The 22,432-nt window shown below is 36.8% G+C and overlaps 2 protein-coding genes across 3 annotated transcripts in view; one reads left to right on the top strand and one right to left on the bottom strand.

Moving 5' to 3' along the window:
• The window catches only part of CFAP70 (cilia and flagella associated protein 70), a 118,632-nt gene extending 97,024 nt beyond the window's left edge, over nt 1-21,608 (top strand). For both annotated transcript variants that reach the window (XM_021699560.1, XM_021699559.1), the window contains 8 exons: nt 7,655-7,813; nt 8,354-8,475; nt 11,376-11,528; nt 12,050-12,211; nt 14,278-14,367; nt 18,701-18,802; nt 19,323-19,370; nt 21,299-21,608. In XM_021699560.1, coding sequence (XP_021555235.1) covers nt 7,655-7,813; nt 8,354-8,475; nt 11,376-11,528; nt 12,050-12,211; nt 14,278-14,367; nt 18,701-18,802; nt 19,323-19,370; nt 21,299-21,379 — 917 coding nt within the window. In that variant the 3' untranslated portion in view covers nt 21,380-21,608. The remainder of the gene's footprint in view (nt 1-7,654; nt 7,814-8,353; nt 8,476-11,375; nt 11,529-12,049; nt 12,212-14,277; nt 14,368-18,700; nt 18,803-19,322; nt 19,371-21,298) is intronic.
• Nucleotides 10,039-10,481, bottom strand: LOC110589134 (mitochondrial import inner membrane translocase subunit TIM14-like). Its single transcript, XM_044916494.1, has one exon. The coding sequence runs from the start codon at nt 10,469-10,471 to the stop codon at nt 10,121-10,123; it is 351 nt and encodes a 116-aa protein (XP_044772429.1). The 5' UTR covers nt 10,472-10,481; the 3' UTR covers nt 10,039-10,120.
• Nucleotides 21,609-22,432: the final 824 nt, after the last annotated feature.

Here is a 22,432-nt window from a genome sequence, read left to right as displayed (position 1 = left end):
AGATCATCTGTGTCCTTTATCAAAGTTTTAACATTTTTTTCCAACGAGGCTCTGTTTAAGTAATTCATAAAAACTTTATAGATACCATTGCTACCATAAAGTATCTTATTTTAATTATATTTTCTTGTTGGCTATTGCTGGCATTTTTTAGTGTATGCTATTGATTTTGACATTTTAGATTTTAGTGTATACTATTGTTTTTTAGATTGAGTTTATATATGATAATCTTGTTAGACTTTTATTGATTTAATAGATTATTAATTCTATTGTTTTTTTTCTAGACTATGATTACCATATCATCTGCTATTAACAATAATGATAGGGTTACCTTTTCCCTCCCAATCATCATACTACTCGGTCTTCTTACTATCTCCAATAATATGTTATATATTAGTTGTGGTGGTCAACCGTGTCTTCTTTCCCTTCTTAATGGGAATGAATTTAAAATTTATCAATTAAATATAAAATATTCTGTCTCACGTTGAGGTATTTCATCCATGAGCAGACACTTCTCCAAAGAAGACATACAAATGGTTAACAGACACATGAAAAAATGTTCATCATTAGGGAAATTCAAATCAAAACCACATTGAGATACCACCTTACACCAGTTAGAATATCAAAAACTGACAAGGCAAGAAACAACAAATGTTGGAGAGGTTGTGAAGAAAGGTGAACCCTCTTACACTATTGGTGGGAATGCAAGTTGGTACAGCCACTTTGGAAAACTGTGGAGGTTCCTCAAAAATTTAAAAATAGAGCTACCCTATGACCCAGCAATTGCACTCCTGGGTATTTACCCCAAAGACACAGATGTAGTGAAAAGAAGGGCCATATGTACCCCAATGTTCATAGCAGCAATGTCCACAATAGCCAAACTGTGGAAAGAGCCAAGATGCCCTTCAACAGATGAATGGATAAAGAAGATGCGGTCCATATATACAATGGAATATTACTCAGCCATCAGAAAGGATGAATACCCAACTTTTACACCCACATGGATGGGACTAGAGGAGATTATGCTAAGTGAAATAAGCAGAGAAAGTCAATTATCATATGGTTTCACTTATTTGTGGAACATAAGGTATAGCATGGAGGACATTAGGAGAAGGGAGGGAAAAATGAAGTGGGGGAAATCGGAGGGAGAGGCGAACCATGAGAGACTATGGACTCTGAGAAACAAACTGAGGGTTTTTGAGGGGAGGAGTGTGGGGGGATGGGTTAGCCCGGTAATAGGTATTAAGGAGAGCATGTACTGCATGGAGCACTGGGTGTTATACGAAAACAATAAATCGTGGATCATTACGTCAAAAACTAGTGATATATTGCATGGTGACTAACATAACATAATAAAATAAAATAAAATAAAAAACAAAAATAAAATATTCTGTAAGCTTTTTCTAAAACACTTTTATGGAATTAAGGAGGATCCCTTCTGTTCCTAGTTTTCAAAGAATTTTTTCTTCATTCATAGGTGCTGGACTTTATCAAATTCTTTTTCTGCATCAGTTGAAAAAAATAAAATGATTTTGAACTACATTGATAGATTTCTTTTATATTGAACAATCCTTGCATTCAAGGCATAAATCCTACTTGATTATAATGCATTAATTTTTAATATACCTTTGGATTTGAGTAGCCAAACTTTATTTTGGATCTTTGCATCTATGTTAATGAAATAGCCTATAATGTTAGTTTGTCATCTAGTTTTATAATCAAGATTATTAGGCAGTTTTGTTCCTTTGCTATTCTTTATCAACTTATATATGTTAGGAATTGATTTTGACTTGAAAATTTGACAGAACTCAACCAATAAAGTAACCAGGACCTGGGTTTTTGGCAGGAAAAAGTGTCTGACTACCATTTCATTTTCTTAATATTTATGTTCTTTATTTCTTATTTTGTTATTCATGGCACTTTATACTTTTTAGGAATTCATCAATTTCATCTGGGTTTTTTAATTTAAAAAGTTTATATTAATCAGTTATTTTTAATACACTTCATTTTAGAGGAGTTTTAGGTTCACAGCAACTTTGAAAGGACGGTTTAGAGAGTTTTCATATACCCCTGTTGCTACACATGTGCAGTCTCTCCTATTATTAACCTTCCTGATGACATAAGATGAGAAGTATCTTATCATATGCTTATGTGCCATTTATAGATCTTTGATGATGTATATATTAAGATCTTTGGCCACTTTTTAATCAGGTTTTTGTTTTCTTATTGTTGAGTTTTAAGAGTTTTTAGTATATTTTTTAACTGAGATATAAATAACATATAATATTAGTTTCAGGTGTACAACATAATGATTCAACATTTGTACATATTGCAAAATGATCACCACAATAAGACTACTTAGCATTCATCACTTCACACAGTTACAATTTTTTGCTTTTGATGAGAACTTTTAAGATCTACTCTCTTAGCAATTTTCAAATATACAATGGAGTATTATTAATTATAGTCACCATGATGTACATTACCTAATTTGTTTATTTTTTAATTGGAAGTTTGTACCTTTTGGCCACCTTCACCCATTTCACCTACCCCTATTCCCTGTCTCTGGCAACCATGAATCTGTTCTTTGTATCTATACTTTCAAACCTGTTTTTTTTGTTTTTGTTTTTGTTTATTTTATATTCCACATACAAGTGAGATCATATGGTGTTTGTCTTTCTCTGTCTGACTTATTTCACTTAGCATAATGTCCTCATGGTCCATTCATGTTGTTACAAATGGCAATATTTCGTTCTTTTTTATGGCTGAATAATATTCCATTGTATATATGTACACCACATTTTCTTTATCCATTCATCCATTGATGGATACTTAGTTGGCTTTCATGTCTTGGCTACTGTAAATAATGCTGCAATGAACATGGGAGTGTACATATATCTTTTCAAGTTATTGTTTTCATTTCCTTTGGAAAATACCCAGAAGTGAAATTTCGGGATCATATGGATATTTCTAGTTTTAATTTTTTGAGGAAACTCCATACTGTTTTCCATAGTGGCTGCATCAATTTACATTCCCAGCCACAGTACACAAGGGTTCCCTTTTCTCCATATCCTCCCCAACACTTGTTATTTTTTGTCTTTTTTATGATAACCATTCTAGCAGGTGTGAGGTGATATCTCATTGTGGTTATGATAGGCATTTACCTGATGATTAGTGATGTTGAGCATCTTTTTATGTGTCTGTTGACCATTTGTATGTCTTCGGAGAAATGTCTATTCAGATCCTCGGCTCATTTTTAAAATCAGATTTTTTTTTGCTACTGAGTTATAGGAGTTCTTTATATATTTTGAATATTAACTCTTTATCAGATATATGATTTGCAAATATTTTCTCCCATTTAGTAGGTTGCCTTTTCATTTTTTCATAGGCTTCCTCTGCTGTACAGAAACTTTTTAGTTTTGTATAGCCCCACTTGTTGATTTTTGCTTTTGTAACCTAACAATGTGTATCTTGATTATGGTAGTGTTTAATAGAATTTATAAATGGGATAAAATTGCTTAGGACTACACACACACATATACACAAATGCATATGAAAACTGGCAAAACCAGAATGAGGTCTTTAGTGCATTTAAGTTTTGTACCAATATCAGTTTCCTGGTTTTGATATTATACCATACTATAGTTGTATAAGATGTCACCATTGAACAGAAGTTGGTAAAGGGTACATGGGACTATATGCTCTATGTTTGCAACTTCCTGTGCATCTATAATTATTTCAAAATAAAGAGTTAAAAAGTCCTTACAAGTAGCAATTGAGAGCACTTATGTGGAGTCTCAAAATATAAAGCTCCATGTAAATTGAAGACAACAGCAAGAACAACCTAAAAAAGGTAATATTCAAAACTTATCACTTCTTGGGGCGCCTGGGTGGCTCAGTCATTAAGCATCTGCCTTTGGCTCAGGTCATGATCCCAGGGTCCTGGGATCGAGCCCCGCACCGGGCTCCCTGCTCAGCGGGAGGCCTGCTTCTCCCTCTCCTGCTCCCCCTGCTTGTGTTCCCTCTCTCGCTGTGTCTCTCTCTGTCAAATAAATAAATAAAACTTAAAAAAAAACCCCAAAACTTATCACTTCTTTATTATTTTACTACATTTTATTATCATCTGTGCTGTTGAAGTTATTTATATATAATTGTATTCTTATGTAGAAATACTATGTAATGGTATTGCATCTCTTCCTAACTCTGCATTCAGTGATGTAACATTGGCTGCTTGAAATCGGCTATGATAGGAGAATTTATATCATGGAAATCAGCAAACACTACAAACCAGTCTTCAATATATCCAAAACCCATTTATGGAACATTTACCAGCTCATCATTTGATATATAGGAAAACTTCAAGTATTTATAAATTAAACAATATGCTTCTAAATAACCCATAGATCAAAGAAGAAATCACAAAATAGTTTGAACTGAATGATAACACTTCAAAATGTGTAAGATGAACTAAATTAGTTCCAAGAGGGAAATTTATAGCTTTAAATACCTCTATTAAAAAGTAAGAAAGGTCTAAAATCAGTTATCTAAGATTCTACCTTAAGAAGCTAAAAAATAAATGAAATTAAACCCAAAGTAAGTAAAAGGAAAAAAATAATAAAGATAATAAAGATAAAGATAATAAAAATAATAAAAATAATAAAGATCAGAGTAGAAATTGATGAAATAGAAAGTAGACAAGAATAGAGAAAATTGAGACCAATAGCAGATTCCTTGAAAAGATCAATGAAATAGATGAATATGATTAGAAAAAAAAAAGAGAAGATACATAGTACCAATATCAGGAATGAAAGAGGGGACACCTCTGCAGATCTTATAGATATTAGAAAGATAATAAGGGAAATTATTAATAACTTAATGCCAATAAATTTGAATGTAATGTAAATACCTTGACAGACATACAAAGCTTACTCAGGAAGAAAGAGAAAATCTGAATAGTCCTACTCGCATAAGGAAGTTAAATATGTAATTAAAAAAGAAAAGACAAAGAAAACTCCAGGCCTACCCCATTCCTACCATAGACTCAGAAAATATAAGAGGGGATACTTCCCACAGTTTGACCATAGTTATCACTGTGATATTCAAAACCAGACAAAGCCATCCCAAGAAGAGTACATATCAATAGCCTTCATGAACCTAGATACAAAAATTCTTAACAAATATTACTACATAAAATTTAGCAATATATATAAAAGATAATATATCCAATTGAATTAAGTTTGTAAGCTTGGTCTTACATTTGAAAATCAATGCAATTTACCACTAGAATAGCTAAATTGTTTTAAAAATTGATAACACTAAGTTATGGCAAGGATGTAGAGTAGCTGGAATTCTCAAACATTTGTGGTGGGAGTGCCAAATGGCAACAGCCACTTGGAAAAGCTGGCAGTTTAAAACTAGTTAAACACACATGTGCCAGCAATTTCACTCCTAGCTATTTACCCAAGAGAAATGGAAACATTGCAAAGATTTGTACACAAATATTCATAGCAGATTTATGTATAGCAGGCAAAAACTAGAAACAATCCAACTGCCTATCAATAGATGAAGGTATAATAAATTTTCTCTTATCCACACAATCAAAAACCACGCAACAATAAAAAAGAAACAAATTACTGATACATACAACATGGATGAATCTCAGAAACATTATGCTAAGTGAATAAGCCAGATGCAAAAGAGTACATATTATATGATTCCATTAAATGAAATTATAGAAAAGGCAAAACTAACCTGTATTGATAGAAAGCAGATTAATGGTTGCCTTGGGCTGGGAGTTGAGGATTAACTTCAAAGAACACAGGGGAGCTTTTGGGGATATTAGAAATCTTTTGTATCTTAATTGTGATGGTGATTACATAAATGTATACATTTGTTAAAATGCACTGAAGTATATACTTAAAAGGGAACATTTTATTATATGTAAATTATACCTCAGAAAAGTTGAATATTAATATTTTTCACTAAGATCATCACTTACTCCTCAATCATCAGTCTGAAGTATTTAACCACTCTCTCCTTCCTGAAATACATGTGGCATTGCCTCCTACATCTCCCAACAGTTTGGGTTTCCTTTGTTAGCCTCTCTTTCTTCTCTACTCATTAGAGGTAATCATCTCCCAATAATATAGTCTTACTTTCTAAGAGCTCACCTGTGCTCACAGTTCCCATTTTACTACTGATAACTCTCAAATTTCTATATTTAGCCCTGACATCCCTCCAGAACCCAGGAGCTGGATTTTTCTACTAGTAAACTCAACTCCTTATCTCCCAAATTGACTCTACATTGCTGTATTAAGCACCCAAGCTCATGATCTCAAAGTCATCCCTGTTTCCTCTTCCTTTCTAGATTGAACTTCCCCCATCCCTATTTCAGGTTAATTCTCAAGACTATCTGGTTCTCTTTCAAAATGCTCCTTGCATCTTCCCTTTAAACTTCCACTACTCTTCATTACCATATATCTAGATTGTTGTAACAGCCTTGTTACAAACCTCTTTGTAGTACCTCTGTACTTTTTTCTCCTTGCTACATAGCACTGCCAGAGTAATCTTCATAAGATATCACTTTCATTTTCTAATTTTTCTGTTCAAAACTCTTCATTGTTTTCTCCTTTTGTCTACAGAAGAAAAATCCTAACATTAAAATGTCAGTACAGTCTAGCTCCAACCAGTCTTTCCCTTAATTTTCTCTATGTAATCCTCAATACCCATTAAAATAATTAGCTCACTACTTCTGTGCTTTTTCCAATAGCATGCTCTCAGCCTTAAATGCCCCTCCCCCTCTACCTATCCAACTTCCCGCCATTTTTCAAAGCCATGTCTTTTGCTCTAGCTGAGGGTGACCTCTTCTGATTGGGAGCCAACTGGCACTGTTCATTTCCTGCCTGGCATTGCCTTTTATTTTTACTCATCAAACATTTATTTATTTGAGAGGCAGCAAGACATGTTCAAGAGCTTCAGCAAATTATTTAACTTCTGTATGATTCACTTTGTTTAAAGGAGCATAGCGAATGTTGTGAAAAATAAATGAAATTATACATTAAGGTTTTTAGTACAATTTTTAGTACAATTCCTGGCATATAGTCATGCTCAAATATAGCTACTTAAAATGATGATGATGGTGATTTTTGAACACTAAGATGAACAGAATTCCTGTCCTTCAAGAGTTTTAATTTAATCTAAAAATATATTAACCTTCTCATTCAGATTCATGACATTCTGGGCTTAGCAAATAACTTTTATAATAGGTATTTGTTTGACATCATTATGACTTAGGCTAGCAGCAGGGTTAGACCTAGGGGTCATAGTTGTAGAAGTTGTGCTGTCGGTTTAGCTTGTACTCTTTAAATTATTCAGAAATAGAAAAAGTCTGGGTCACCTGGCTGGCTCAGTCAGTGGAGCATGTGACTCTTGATTTCAGGGTCATAAGTTCAAGCCCCATATTGGGTGTAGAGATTACTTAAAAATAAAATCTTTAAAAAATATATAAAAAGTCAATAAAACAAGTCTGTCCATGCAATATTTAGGAAATATGTTTCTTATGCTTTGAAAATAATTGTATTTTATCTCCTGTAATAACCTTTTAATATCCAATGTAGGAAGGGTCTTTTTTTTCCTCATTAAAGTTTAATCAATTTAGGACCAGGAGCTCCATCATCCATTCTAGATGACTTTCTTGAAGAATCTTCCAAACTGCAGTCTGACTCACGAGAACACATTTTACCCACACAATCTCAGGATCCAACTGTCACCCAAAAACCATCCAACATACTTCTCAAGGAGATACCAGTGAAAAAAGGTACTTAGGAATAAAGATTTCCACTTGAAAGAAGGGCATAAACAAACTAGACAAGGATGAAAACTCTTATGATTACCAAAATGGCAATCTTAACTTGTTTAAAGTTGATTAGTTTGTCATATTGCCTAAGTTCCTTCATATGAGGCTAGGCTCTGATAATCCTAACTCAGTTGTGCAACCCTTTCAATAAGCAAGGATTTATATTTAGCTCAGAGAAGTGGCTAACTATAGACTTACGATTTTCTAACAATGATTCTTCATTTTTAGAATATCTACAGGTTGTGTTTCACATCCAGGAACCATTTAATTTGGTTGTAACTTGCATTTGGAACTACCAGTAGACTAACCTTGAGAACTTTTGAGATCTTTGGGGACCACTGCTATAAAGGAATCTGTTGCTTTTCAGATTATAACCTCTCTCATATATTAGATTAGAATACTCTCCTTGCTCATTGGTAGTAATGTAGCTCACTGTCTGAGCTTCTGACATTTTTTTTCCTTTAAATCTAATCATCTATTCTTTTAATAAAATGTTTTCAGAAACATCAAAATGTCAAGATTCATCAACCTTTTTGCATCCTAGCCCTCATGGTGTTTCCCAAACTCCTGCCACCATCTTCATGGAGACCATACGTTTCTTGATGAAAGTCAATGCTGTTCAGGTCAGAATATTTGGAAAAGGGCAAGTAGATGGAAAAATTTTAGTGAACTGCTTATTCAATCCATAGTGGTATCTTTCTAAGCTTTAATATGTATGATGAAGAAATCAAATGTGCTTTTGAGAGCACACTATAGGTCTAATGGTGTGAACATCCAAATGTGAACCACTCTCTACAGAGAGCATCAGAACACCTCACTGCAAACTGCTCCCTCAGAATACCAGCAGAGCAAAATTGAACTCTAAAGGCTTATGTAGCCTGATGTCACAATAAAGTGACTCATATTATGTGAGTGTTGGGGGTTCACAGGCACCTAATCATATCTTTCTTCCTTTCTAGGGTGTAAACAATTAGATACATGGTGCTATGTAGAGAATAAAAATATTAAATTTTTTTTATCTGTATAACTGGGCTGGAGATGTGACTAGCCCCAGATTTGACTTACCCATACAGTCATAGGTAGAACTACTGGAGAATTTTCCCTCCTGCCAGAGAAGAAGAGCATCCTGTGAGGTCTACCTACCACATGGGAAACAAGAAATATATCCATGAAGCAAGCAGTAGGAGAGAAAGATCCAGGAACCAGGAGAGTTGGCCCTGATCCTGCAGAGTGCATGTTCCACTTGAGGGTGGCAAGCTCAAGAAAGGGCAAGAATTATGACCTGGCTAGGAGTGGGCCACATTAAATAGGAACTTTTTTTTTAATTTAAATATATGAGTTTATAAATTCTCCAATCATCCATGCTGAGTATTTTCCATAAATGAGAGCATTTCAGTTTTTAGTTTTGCTAATTGTGTTTAAGCTTGGTCATAACAAATGCAAAAACTTACTACATAAAAAAACCCCAATAATTTATAAACTTTGTTTAAGTGGCTAGTTCAATACATTGTAAATATTTCTTGATTGAAAACAAGACCTTGGGCGCCTGGGTGGCTCAGTTGGTTAAGCAACTGCCTTCGGCTCAGGTCATGATCCTGGAGTCCCGGGATCGAGTCCCACATCGGGCTCCCTGCTCAGCAGGGAGTCTGCTTCTCCCTCTGACCCTCCTCCCTCTCCTGCTCTCTGTCTCTCATTCTCTCTCTCTCAAATAAATAAATAAAATCTTAAAAAAAAAAAAGAAAACAAGACCTCTACTGTCAAACCTTATGCTGTTAACAATTTTTAATGTATGAAATCTAAATTCTGCCAATTATATATAATTAGATATATTTCTTAGATCAAAGTTGTGGCTAAACTCACTTTTAAAATTTAAGGTTCCAAGCAGTGGGGTTGGTTTTCTCAACTTTGAGCAGCCTTTTCTCCCAATAGGATGAATCCCTCCTATAACAACCTATGCAAATTTCATCCTAATATCACATTGTATTTTAATTACCAATTTTTCACTATCCCATTAGATTGGGGGCTCCTTCAAAGCCAGAGACGGTCTAATTTCTATTCAAGTGGTATCTATAATTACTGAATGTTAAATCTCCAAATATTCTATAATCTCATTTAAAATCCTCACATTCAAAGAAACTTCTACCAAAGCTTTGGTTTAGTTTGTGCCAAATCATTCTTAAAATTTGTAGCTTTGAGGCATTTTATTATAAAAAGCTAGCACTTGTATACATAAACTAACAAGAACTTAAAATTCATCACACATTTACTTCATTTTTTAGCTTGACCTCCTAGTAAATCTTTAGCTTCATTGATTTTGGCTGCTATATAAGGAGATCCTCCCTTGTCTGGGTGGTTTAAAAGCATAATTCGTCGATGAGCATCTCTTATTTTTCCTTTATTGGCAGTAGGGCTTACGCCTAATATTAATGCTGCTTCTCGTTTTGTCATTTTGGGTTCAAACCCACCTCTATAATAGCCACCACTGAAGGCAGATTTTGGTAGACTCTGAAAAACTTGTTTTACTTGCGGCTCCATATGTTTCATGGCTTGCCAAACATAACGGCCTGCAAATCCTGCAGCAGCAATGGTCAGTCCAACTGCTACCACTGTACTGGCCATGGCTCTGGCTTGGCTCCCCAGCCTCCACCGAGAGCGTGGTTCATCCCAGCCCAAAGGCCGCAGCCACCAACTCCCACTCCTCTACCAGACACCGATGCGGCCACCACCAGCAGACACTAAATAGGAACTTTTAACACATTAACTTTTCCCAAAAGAGAAACATTTCTGTCTCCTGGATTAAATAAATCACTATCCCCACCTCCCCATGCAAAGAGCCAGAAATGTAGGTAGAGGGAACAGCTCCAGAACCTCCTTCCACTATTTTTCTAAGAAGGTATAAGTGTTAATGGGAGTTTCTATAGTATAGGCTAAGATGGGAATGGAGGGAGAAGAAAAGTAGGGCTTCCCCCTCTGCTTAGCAAGTACAACTGACTTTGTTAAATTTGCCACCCTTATATAGCATTATAAACAAAGAGTAGCCCAAAGTATAAAACTGGAGAACATAGATGAGAGTTTGTCAGAAACAAGAGTTTCTAAGACCCCGAGTCTGGAATTTCAGGAAGGGAGGTTTTGCCTCACTAAGTTTCCTCAGTAATTACACCTGCCTGAATATGTTACCTCTTGTGTCAGTAGAGTGGTTGATGAAATGCTTTTGTCCGCCGCATAACATATACATGCAAAAACTCATCTAGTATGCTGACCAGCAAGACCAGAATTGTGCAGTAGTGCAGATTTTTCACTTGGAAATGTCTACATTTGGTGACTAGGTGAATAGCTGGTAATGGAACCATGATGTGCTGAATCTTCATAATTCACCTCTAACCTTTTGAAGTTCTTATAATTTCATTCTATAATATGTTTCTTATTCATTATTATCAGGGACATAATATTCAACTGCAAGAGCTATGGAACTGACACAATGCAGCTATTTATATATTCCTTATAATCTGGTTTTTCCTCGTAGTATGTGCACAGAGTGCTTGCACATGAGCTGTTATGCCCTCAAGGAGGCCCCAGCTGTGAGTATTACTTGGTGCTGGCCCAGACACACCTTCTCAAGAAGGACTTTGCCAAGGCAGAGGAATACCTTCAACATGCAGCCCAGATGGACTATCTGGTAATAACTTTTGCTAGAACCTCTTGAGTATAGTTTGGAGTACGGGCAAGCAGCCTTTCTTAAAGGTTGTGATGCCATATCACAGGTAGATTTCTGGTTACCGGAGGTGGAGGTCATCAACTTATAGTAAACTCATCTATTTCCTTCCATCTGTTTTTCTCAAGCAGTTATGAGTTTTACAAAGAGCAGAGAAAAAGATAAGGCTAGCTTTTTAGCAGATAATTGATCTATTTCAAGTTTTCTGGACTTCTTCTATTTTCTTATTGTGAACATTCTCTTGGTTATGTTTGAATATTTTTCTTAATATTTACCCCAAAGACAAAATATTTTTGAAAAATGCCGGAAAGAAATGAGGGAGCAGACCTAGAAAAATACCAGTGCAACGGAATGGCCCTCTTTCTAATTGAGTGCTATTAGAAAAAGAAGAAGGACTTAGTCTAATTTTAAATGTTAAATAAAGATCATTAATGGACTTTTAAATACACCTCATCCCAGGTACTACTTGTTCTTTACTTTCTTAGAACCCTAATGTCTGGGGCGTGAAGGGCCATCTCTATTTTCTAAGTGGAAATCATGCTGAGGCCAAGGCGTGCTATGAGCGAACCATTAGTTTTGTAGTGGATGCTTCTGAGATGCACTTCATCTTCCTGCGACTGGGGCACATCTATCTGGAAGAGAAAGAGGTGAGGGACAGAGGATGGAGAGTAACCATGTAAATAAATCAGGTCATGGTCTGGGACCCGAATACAGTTCAAACATTAACATCCATCACACAGTAATATGATATTGATATGTATTATGTACAATATTGATACATACATACAATACATACATATTACAGTAACACAGTAATATGATATTGATACTTTTATATTCCAAAGATAAAGTGATTTGACCAACACTAGATAAACTAGTAATTAATAGAAGCAGGATTCAAAACCAGGCAGTCTAATATTGGAGTCTGTGGTTTTAATCATTATGATACTAAAAAGTTGTGTAGAACTCAATAAATGTTATTGTAGTTAATATTTAAGCTAACTTTCTTTTATTAGCAGTAGTAGAAACATTCTTACTTGACTTAAGTAATGGAAAATGTCAAAAGAACTTCTTCAAACTTCTTCCTCAACGTAAAGGTTTATATTTAATCCAGCTAAGGCTAACCCCATTCCACAGGGAACTCTAACCTGACTCTTTAGCAATTACTCTCCATATTTTAGGAATCACCCTATGACCTTCTAAAAGAAACTTTCTGTTATGGAAAATTTCAAATACATACAAAGTATAGGCACCTGGGTAGCTCAATCGGTTAAGCATCCAACTCTCCACCTCAGCTCAGGTCTTGATCTCAGGGTTGTGAGTTCAACCCCTGCACTGGGCTCCATGCTGGGCATGGAGCCTACTTAAAAAACAAAAAACAAAAAGAACCCCAAATACATACAAAGTAGACAGAATAGTAGAAATGAACCAACATGGACCCATCATCCTATATCAACAATTATCAACGTTCTGCCTTTTGACTTCGTGATTTTGTTTTTACTTCATTCCATTTCTACCCCCAGAACACCCAATTATCTTTCTATTTAAAATAAAGGGATGTGTGGTGGCTTAGTCAGTTAAGTGTCTGCCTTCGGCTCAGGTCATGATCCCAGGTCCTGGGATAGAGTCCTGCATTGGACTCCTTGCTCAGTGTGGAGTCTGCTTCTCCCTCTCCCTCTGCCTGCCGCTCCCCCTGTTTGTGCCCTCTCTCTCTCTCTCTCAAGTAAATAAATAAAATCTTTATAAAATAAAACAACAGCAGCAACAAGAAGTTGCATTGCCTTATAATTTAAGTATGAAGGCCCATAGGCTTAAGAGCGAAAAATCACTATCCCATTGCAGTGAAGTAAATAAGAAGTTTTCTTTCTGACATCATTGCAAGCTGCATCTGAGCCAAGCTTCTGACATACATAGTCACTGGGCAAGCAATTTCACTAGGCAAGCAATTCTTAGCCTATTTGCTGAGGCTTACGTATAGTTACATCTCTCATATTGGAGATGCAAGATAAGAAGTTGTCTAATTCGTTTGGAAGTTTGTTTTTTGAGTTTTTCTGAATGTTTCTGTATTATTCAGCACTAAAAAGAGATAAATTAGCAAACCATGAAGAAACATAAAGGAAGCTTAAATACATATTACTAAGTCAATGTAGTCAATCTGAGAAGGCTACATACTGTATGATTCCAACTGTATGACACTCTGGAAAAGGCATAACTATGGAGACAGTAAAGAGATCGGTGGTTTTGAGGGGTTGGGGAAGGGAAGTGATGAATAGATGGAGCACAGACGGTTTTTAGGGCAGTGAAAATACTCTAATAATGGATACATGTCATTATACATTTATCCAAACCTATAGAATGTATAATACCAAATATGACCATGGACTTTAGGTAATGATGATGTATCAATGTAGTTTCATCAGTTGTCACAAAGGTACCACTCTGATGGGAGATGTTGATAATGGGAGAGAGTAAGCATGTGTGGCAGCAGGGGGTATATGAGAAATTGCTGTACTTTCCTCTCAATTTTGCTGTGAACCTAAAACTGCTCTAAAAAAACCTTGTGCCTTAAAAAAAAAACAAAAAAAACAGTTTAAGGGCTCATTTAACTTAGATTGGTCTTGAGTACAACTACAGAAGCCCCATGACTATCCTAGCAATATAGCATTTGAAACTTCCAGAAGAACAATAGCTTAGTGGTGCTTTCTTTCTACAGTATGAAAAGGCAAAGAAAACCTACCTGCAAGCCTGTAAGAGATCGCCTACATGCCTTACCTGGCTAGGACTGGGAATATCCTGTTACCGGGTAAGAGGATGAAGGCTCAAGACTAGGCCTGTGAATAGAGCTGACCTTGATTCCTTAGTCTTCCAAGCATCCTGGGAGTTTGTAATGATGGTGGGAAAAATTACTTTTCAAAGGTGTTCAATAAACTAAACAGTCAATCTGTACTATAAAAATAAAACGTTCTTTAAAAATCCCACAAAAACCTGAACCAGGAAGCTATATAATAAAAATACTTCATGTTATTTGATACAGAAGCTCATAATTTTATGATGTTATCTATAAGGAAAAGGTGATATGATAAATGAAGAATCTAGTCAAAGAAATTGACTGATGCTTATTAAGCTCTGTGGCCCTTCTGTTTTCAGGAGGAGCTGCTATAGCTTCTGGGAGATCTTTTGCTCCCCACCCCTAAAAACTCTCTAGCCACCCTTTCCTCCTTTCTTACAGTCTTTGAAAGAGGCATGCAATGTGTTGTTCGTGTCCAATTTCCTCAATGTATTCTTGATGCTAACGCTCTCATTTTCTCTTAATACCTTACTCTCTTAATTTTGCCTTTTTCTTTGATTTACATTTTTAACCTTTCCTTCACAATCAGGTCTTTCCCCATTCTTTCCCCCTTCTTACTAAACAACAGTGGTAACAACCAAATGAGTTGCCTGTATTCCCTGTCTCCTCTTCCTTATCGCTGTTTTTTTTTTTTTTTTAACCGTAAAGGTGATATATGTTCATTATAGAAAATTTGGAAGATAAAAATGTAAAGAAAACATAAAAGTATCCATAATCTAACCACTCAGTAGTAACCACTGTTAACATTTGAATGCATTTTCCTGCAGTCTTTTTCATACAAATATGAAAGCAATTTTAATGTATAAAACTGTAAATAATATATTTACTGCTCTTTAATCTTTTTTCTACTTAAACAGTATAGCATTGATATCTTCTTGCATCATCAAATAGTCTAAAACATGATTTCTGATGACTTCATTGTCTTCCCTGGTTTGGGTGTGTAAGTGAAATGACCATGTAATACTTCATACTAACCAGGACACTTCAGAGAATGGAAAGGGTGCTATTAATAATTACACTGGGACACAGGGACTGTCTCAGGCCAACTGGGACATATGATCATTTATACATAAGCTATGTGCTCCCCTGTTCCACCTTCCCAGAAAGAATATAAAACATTTATAGCTGTTAGAAAACTGACAGCACTGTCAAAAGTACAAGAAACTAGCTATACAGACTATTCAACGTAAGTCATGCTTCTATTTGTTTTGAATAGAAGAAAAATAAACAACATTTTCATTGAGATAGAAACTAAAACAAAACAAAACAAAAACCTTGAGTCAAGCTCGACCACTAAGATGTCCAAGTAATCCCTGCTCCCCATCGATATTTTAGTCATACTATACCTATGTGTGGATATTCATAATTTATTTGACCAATCACTCTTATTGGGCATGTTGTTAGTTTCTACAGTTATACTACTATAGATGAAGCTGAGATAAACATTCTTGGACATAAATCTCTGTGCTTAATTATTTTTATTTCCTTAGGATACATCCTTAAAGAATGTAGAAAAATTTAAAAGTCTTTAAATTATAGTGTCAATTTGCCTTCTAGAAAGGCTGTATACTGACTTATACTCTGCCAGGAGGTATGAGAGCACATTTCACTGTTACCTCGTCAACAGTGGCCATTATCATTTGCCAACTTGATAGGTACCTTAATTTGTATTTTCATCACTAATGAGGTTGAAATATGTGATACACATATCTCTTTACTTGTGAATTATCTGCTCATACCCCAGGTCCCATTTACATTTCACTTCATTGCTATCAGGCTTCCTACTTTACCACTTTACCCTTACCACCTTACTGACACTTCTGACAGAAGTTCCCTTAACATCCTAATCGCTAAATGCCATAGACACTTAGATGAATTTCTGGCACTTAACCCTGTTAACTACTTTCTTCCTGAAGCCCTCTGCTCCCTTGACTTCCACAATACTTCATTCACATCCTTCCAGTTCTATGCCTTCTTCTCTGGTACCTCTTTCTCAGCCTTTTTTGCTGGCTCCTACCCTTTTACCTACCATAATTGTTGGGTCCTCCCAGGTCAGCCCTCTTCTACTGTCACTGTATTTATTCACTCTAAGAAAAAAATACACCTACCCCAGTGGCCTAAACTACCACTTGTGCCCTAATGAATTCTAAACCTTTAATGCATAACACTTTTCAAGTTCTGACCCTTATATTAAACAGTGTAATGGACAGCTCCATTTTCATGGTTCCCTAGATACCTTAAAATGTGCATAACTGAAATATAACCTAACTTAAGCCTGAAGGATTCTCACATTCCTTAAGCCTACAATTTGTGTATTTTTTTTGTTAAATAACTTTAATAAAGCCTACACCTTCTCCTGTATTCCGTGTCTTGGTGAATGGGACTGTAATGAACCTTATCAACCAAGACAGAAACTTAAAAAGTATCCTAGTCTACTTCTCCTGTTACTTTTAATTAGGCATCAAATATCCTATTGATATTGTCTCCTAAATGTCTCTTGAGTCTATAGTCTCCTCTCCATCCCTATTTTTATAGCTCCAATTCAAGCCTCATCCCTTCTCTATCTGCTAGCATGATCTCCTGTCCTACCTTAATCTAACATGTCCCACATTGTTATCAAAGTGGTCTTTAAAATATGCAAATACTGTGTTACTCCCCTACTTAAACTCTTCAGTGGCTACCCCTTGTTTCAGAATAAAATTCACATTCCTTTGAATGAATGTATATGACCTGATGCCTAACTCTTTAGTTTTATCACTTACTTTATTTTCCCTAATCTCTCTCTTTTCTCCAGCCCACATGCATACTTAAGAGCTTCCTGACCATATCACACTCTTATGCCTCCATGCCTTCGTATATGATATTCCTTTTACCAGGAATGCCTTTCTTCACCTTGTATAGCTAATATACTCCTATTTATCCTTCAGGACTCACTTTAGTAGTATTTCCTCTTGGATGCTATCCTTTAATTCCAGGGTACAATTATTCCCATTTTCCTATGTCCCTCCACTAGATCTATATATGCTTTTATTATAGAAATGTTTATTGTGTAGTGGAACTATTTATGTGTTTGTGTTTTCTTTCTCTTTTTTTTTTTTTACATATCTGTCAGTGAACTCTTTGAGAGATTGTATTTTATCTTTTTATTCACAGTATGGAATAAATCCTTAGCAAGTAAAACTGATTGAATACTGATTGAATGATATTGGTTGAATAATACTGGTTGAATAATGAATCAATACATTGATTGAATATTGAATCAATATCTTAGAGACATTTAAAACATGGACCAAAGTATGGGCATTGCTGAAAGGCCACTCTTCATATTGTTTCAGGCCTAGAAACCCATAATTTTCTTTTCAAAACAGAAAAAATGGAGAGCTACTATACTGGTGAGAGGAGTGCCTTATTTCTTCATTAGGTGATCTTTTGGAAGATTTTACAAAGCAAACTCACTTTTAGGAAGTAGCAATGATATCCATGTGTCCAGAGCTCGGGGAGCATTCTAGAGCCTGAATATTGTATTGATTGCTCAAGATCCTGCTATTAATAACTAATATTAGTATTTTGACAGGCTAATAGGACTTTAACCTTAGGAAAGGGATGCACAGGGGTGCCTGGGTGGCTCAGATGGTTAAGCGTCTGCCTTTGGCTCAGGTCATGATCCCAGGGTCCTGGGTTCGAGCCCCACGTCCCTGCCAAGCAGGGAGCCTGCTTCTTCCTCTCCCTCTACTGTTCCCTCTACTGTGCTCTCCTGCTCTCTCTGTCAAACAAACAAATAAATAAATAAAAATAAATAAATAAATAGAAAGGAAGAAAGGGATGTTATTTGGACATAATGTTTTCAGCTAAACGACAACAAATATATCTGACAGCCTACTGTGTATGGGGAAATCACTGAACGATGCACGCACAGTAGTGAATACTTCTGGTTTTCCAATCCTGGCACCTGAAGCTCCATGGTTCATGGATGCCCTAATGGAACTGCTGTAGAGAGAAGGAGGAAGAGAGGGGTGTAAGTTGAGAGCCTAGCAGGCAGGACTCCAGATTTCTCTACTTGGCTTTTTAATCCGAGCAGTTCTTCTTTTAACAGGTTCATATATTGGGCTACCACATTAAATTTTGTTTGAAGAAAAAGTTCTGAGCTAAAAATTTAAAAAGTTGAAAACTGTTTGTATAGGTCACATTACCAATGTTATTTGGACATAATGTTTTCAGCTAAACTGACTCCAGCTGGCTTAAGGGAAAACTGCTCTGACTTAACTCACACTTTTCTCTTTCTATCAAGCTGGAGGAGCTCACAGAGGCTGAGGATGCTCTCTCTGAAGCCAATGCGTTGAACAACTACAATGCCGAAGTATGGGCATATCTGGCTCTGGTCAGCCTGAAAGTGAGTGTTTATTGACCTTACACAGTGCCCTTTTAGGGCAAAGATGTGAGGAAGTAAGTGAGGCAAGAGATAGGTAGGTGGCGATTAATGCATGATAGTTGAGGTTTAATGAGCTTCAGATTTGGTCATTATACTGATGAGGAAGGAGAAGCCCAGTCTGAGAAGCTGCTACTTGGAATGTGCTCAAAAATCACTCACATGTTTGTCTGGAAAGGAGATTCTAGGGATGCCTGAATGGCTCAGTTGGTTAAGCGTCTGCCTTTGGTTCAGGTCATGATCCCAGGGTCCTGGGATCGAGTCCCACATAGGGCTCCTTGCTCAGCAGGGAGCCTGCTTCTCCCTCTGCCTGCCGCTCCCCCTGCTTGTGCTGTCAAATAAATAAATACAAATCTTAAAAAAAAACTTAAAAAAAAAGAAGGTATGGAGTCCTCTCTTTTGGTAGAAATGTTTGTGGCAACGTACTTTCCCACTATAACGTTTATAATATGTCATTATCACCAGGTGCTGCTCTTTTTTTCAGGCTGGACGGCAACTGGAAGCGGAGCAGGCCTATAAGTACACAATGAAGGTACGATGCAGAGGCCTCTGCTGTTTGTACTGTACTGAGGTTGGGAAACTGGGAAGAAGATGCTGGCTGAATTCAGGACTTTACAGCATTCCATCATTTCATGATGTGAATATTTTTCTAAAGGCTTTTCTTATCATCTTTGCCATTATCATAGGGCTGCTGGGTTTGGAATAACCCATATATTACTATGGGGGATTTTTTTCTACCTCTTTTTAAGATTTTATTTATTTGAGAGAGAGAGAGAGAGCACAAGCTGGGGGTGGAGGGCAGAGGGAGGTGGAGAAGCAGGCTCCCTGCTGAGCAGGAAGCCCCATGTAGGGCTCAATCCCAGGACCCCAGGATCATGCCTGGAGCCAAAGGCAGACACCCAACCAACCGAGCCACCCAGGCGCACCAACCCCCATTTTTAAGATTTTATTTATTTATTTGAGAGAGAGAGCAGAGGTAGAAAGAGGGGGGGGGGGGGGGGGGGGGGGGGGGGGGGGGGGGGTTCTACCTCTTTAGAGATTTTGGTTTAATGGAAAGACAGATGGCCAGGGAGTCAGTAGACCTGAATTATGGTCCTAGTTTTGCCACTAACTCTACTGTGTTAACTTCTTTGAGCCTCATTTTCCTCACTTGCAGACTGAAGGTATAGGTCAACAAACTTTGTGTAAAGGGCAAAATAATATTTTAGGCTTTGTGGGCCAAACTGTCTCTGTCTATTACCCTCTGCCCTTGTAGTGCAAAAGGAGCCATAGACAATACATAAACAAATGAGCATGGTTGTGTTTCAAATAAAACTTTACTTAACAAAAACAGCAAGCTAGATTTGGCTCATGAACAGTAATCTGCCAACCCCCGGTCTAATCTACTATGAATTACAGTTCTTAATTTGTGGCTTAAACAAATTAGTTTTATTTTTCTCATCTAATGAAAAGCCCAAGGCTGGTACTAGAGCTCCACCATGTCACCAGAGACCCAAACTCTATCTTTCTGTTCCACCAATCATAGCATGCAGTTCCCATCCTTCATAGTTGCAAGACAGGCATGGTAGCTCAAACCACCATATACATGTTTCAGGCACAATAAAGAACAAAAGGGAGGAAAGAACAAAGAGGACATGCTAGCTATTTCACCTCCCTTTAAGAAGCAATGACTTTATAGGGATAAAAGATATAGCATAGGGAATATGGCCAATGGTATTGTAATAGTGTTGTGTAGTGACAGATGGTAGCTATACTTGTGAGCACAGCGTAATGTACAGACTTAGGATCACTACGTTGTACACCTGAAACATGGTGTGTCTACTCATGAAAAATAAAGATGTTTAATTCACATGTACATAGTATTTGATGATAAAATCATTTCCAGAGGAAGGTTTACATTTCATTGGCCACAATTGGTCATAAGACTACCCCTAGCTCTAAGGGAAGAAGGAAATGGAGTTTTTTAGCTGGCTGCATTCCTGCCCTGAAAAGAAATGAAGACTTTGTTACAAAGAAAGGAGAGTGGGTATTCAGTAGGCAACTAGCTATCTCTACTACACATCTAGAGGCTAAAAATAAATTCACATCTAATATCTTTGTTTTGTGTGTCTTTGATTCCTGTGACTTGACAAACTGAAATACTGTAGTCAAGACAGACCGGGTGATAATGTGAATTCTTTTAAAAACACTTTATTAAAGTTATTTAACAAAAAAATACACAAATTGTAAACGTTCATACTACTTGAAATTTCATAAAGTGAACATGTCCATGTAATCAGCACAACGTTCTGAGGTCTTTTAACAGAGTTACCATGAAATAGGGAATGAATAGGGAATATAAGAAGAGCCCAATTTCAAGCCAAGGAACTATATTCTTTAACTGTGTCCCAGTAAATGAGGGGTCTCCACATAGGTATATCAGGTATGATATGTATGCGCCCCTTCCTTCTTCTTATGCAGCTGAAACTAAAAGATAAGGCTCTGCTTGCAGAGCTCCACATGGTACAGGAGACGGTTGGCTTTGGAAATCCATCTTTCTGACATGCTTCCAGCTGAAGAATATTCTGTGTGGGACTCTGAGCTCCTTTCCTTCCCAGAGAGATTAAGCCCTGGACATTTCACCATATGAGGCCTGGGGATGGAAAATACCATAAACAGAAACCCATTCATTTATTTCCATTGGCTATTTTACTGGATGGCTGTTACTGGATATTTTACAGGTTGACAGTAAACTGAATGACAATAAAAAATGAAAAAGATTCAAAATTCATCAGTGTGGTTCTGGAGTTAATTAAGGTCTACTGAGGTATATGTAAGAATATAATTATTTATTTACATAATTAAAGTAAAGTGGGTTATTATGGTTTCTGGTAAAAACTTATCAAGTCATTCCTGGAAGTCAACTGCTAAGGTCTCTGGCTAGTTTCACTTCCTGGAACTTGAGAATTAAGGCATCAATTTCTAAGGTGGGCCTAAAGGAAGACTGCTATGCTGGGTCACTGTATTAGGACAAACATATTAGGTGTGGCCAGACCCTCTGGATCCAGCGGTGAACAGAGCTGAACAGAGAAGTCTTTGCAGAAGGTGGAGGTACTGACTACCTCTAACCACGGGTATCTTCATGGATCTAAATCACAAGGGCTCCAAGAAGAGTCCATTAACTTATAATAGATGCAAAACTCCTCTCAACTGAGGCCAGTATTCTAGGGCTAAAGATGACAAAGGAACCATACTTCACTCCTGTCCTCCTGGATCACTGCATAGCAAAACTAGGACTAGAGACTCCTCTTAATTTTTTAAAGAGGGTGCAGAGAACAGGAGGGAATGTGGAGGCATATTAATAAACAAGAAGAATAAAATAAAACCTACGTTCATTTATAGTCCGTGTATAGTCTTGGTTCTAACGCTACTTCCTTTATGAAGTCTTCCTGAGGCACCAAGCAAGTATCAGGTTCAACTTGTCCTCTGCTCCCCCAGGACCGTGTAGTGACCACCTTTACTGACTCCGGTGTAAACTCAGCGTCTCCCCACTTGACTGTGAGCTTCCTAGGGGCAGCACAGCTCCCTTTCAGCTAGTTTTCAGCACTGCGCTTC

The sequence above is a fragment of the Neomonachus schauinslandi genome, chromosome 6, assembly GCF_002201575.2.
Source record: "Neomonachus schauinslandi chromosome 6, ASM220157v2, whole genome shotgun sequence".
NCBI lineage: Eukaryota > Metazoa > Chordata > Mammalia > Carnivora > Phocidae > Neomonachus > Neomonachus schauinslandi.
This window is presented reverse-complemented; position numbering and strand designations above follow the sequence as displayed.